We start from the raw sequence: 1,449 nt of genomic DNA, 5'->3' as shown, positions 1-1,449 counted from the left end.
CCGTCAGCAATGGAGGAGATTGAGGAAGAGGGAGGAGGAGGAGGGAGAAGGAGGAGGGAGGAGGAGGGAGGAGGAGGGAGGAGGAGGAGGAGGAGGGAGGGGAGGAGGAGGCTCAGTGGCAGACCTTGAGCGACAGGTTCGCTGTCAGGCGCCACGTGGAGTTGAAGGTGGCGACCTGCGTGTTACGGGGCTCGGGGTGGAGGGCGCGGGCGTCACGGGGGAGGAGGAAGAGCTTGGCGTCGCTCTCCTCCATCAACGTCTGCAGCAGGGGATGGGAAACGAGACCCTCCTGTTCCTTCACGATGCTGTGGGTGCCACAAGCGTCATCGTGATGTCATCGTCATCGTCATTGGCATGTGCGGGAGGAGCAACAAACTCACTAAGCTGAGAAGGCGACGGAGCGATGCCGCATGACCGCACAGAGCTCGCTGAGCTCCTCCTCCTCCTCCGCTGCCCTCCCGTTGCTGACAAGAATCAACCTGATCGCCTTCGGCTTGACTTTGGAGTTGAAGCCATCGAGGAACGAGTGCAGCAAGTCAAGCCCAACGACCATCCCATCAACATCTGCAAGAGCATGACAATCCCCTCCCCTCCTCCTCCTCCTCCCCTCACGTACAATTTGAATTCCCTTGCTCCAAGTTAAGGTTGCTGACGCTCTCGAGTAGGCGGGAGCTGATCTTCCTCACGTTCTCGAGCATGCGGATGTTGCCGTACCCCTCGAAGTCTCCTCCTCCTTCCTTGCTGAAAAAGCTCTTGGCACCTGCCAGCGTCTCACCGGAGAGGTTCTCCTCCCTCTCTCCTCTCCTTCTCCCACCTCGTGCGCCTATCAGCACGACACCCGCGTACATGTCAGGATCGAAGATCCTCTCCCTCAGAAACTCCGACAGAAACTTCTTGCCGATGGCCAGCTCCTCCTCCTTCATCTGACGTCCTACGTCGAGGATGACGATGTTGATCTCCTTCGCCTTGCCTGCCATGATGCCGTAGAGCTGAGAAACGACAAGTGAGAGAGCGACAGGAGCCTGAGGGCTGACAGGTGGAGCAGCGGCTGGAGGTAGAGACGAGATGGGAGAGGTGGAGGAAACTTCGTGGAGAAGGTGGTGTAGCGGAGGATTGAGGAGGATCAGGAGCAGAGCGAGTGATGATGATGGTGAGGGTGAGGGGGGAAGAGCAGCTCGTCATCGTCAAGGAAAGAGGAGGACAAGGAAGAGGAGGTGTAGGTGAAGGGCAAGAGGAGAAGGGAGACAAGGTGGTGAAAGGGGAATGATGATGAGAGTGATGAAACGGGAGGAGGTAGAGAGGAAAATCCAATGATGAGAAACCAAGGAAGAAGGGAGAAGACAGGAAGGAGGAGGGAGGGAGGTAGGAGGAGGAGGAGGAGGAGGGATGATGATGATGATGATGATGATGATGATGATGTGATGATGAGGAGGAGCAGGTAGGAGGAGG

The 1,449-nt window shown here is 57.4% G+C and overlaps 1 protein-coding gene across 1 annotated transcript; it reads right to left on the bottom strand.

Moving 5' to 3' along the window:
• Window positions 1–112: 112 nt before the first annotated feature.
• Window positions 113–977, bottom strand: GUITHDRAFT_110686 (hypothetical protein; the record flags this gene model as incomplete). The annotated part of the gene is made up of 4 exons (XM_005830194.1): window positions 113–305; window positions 381–564; window positions 617–760; window positions 815–977. 4 exons carry the CDS (start codon window positions 975–977, stop codon window positions 113–115), a joined length of 684 nt encoding a protein of 227 aa, XP_005830251.1.
• Window positions 978–1,449: the final 472 nt, after the last annotated feature.

The sequence above is a fragment of the Guillardia theta genome (assembly GCF_000315625.1).
Source record: "Guillardia theta CCMP2712 unplaced genomic scaffold GUITHscaffold_47, whole genome shotgun sequence".
NCBI classification, from domain to species: domain Eukaryota; class Cryptophyceae; order Pyrenomonadales; family Geminigeraceae; genus Guillardia; species Guillardia theta.
Note: the sequence above shows the minus strand (reverse complement) of the source record. Positions and strands in the feature narration are given on the sequence as shown.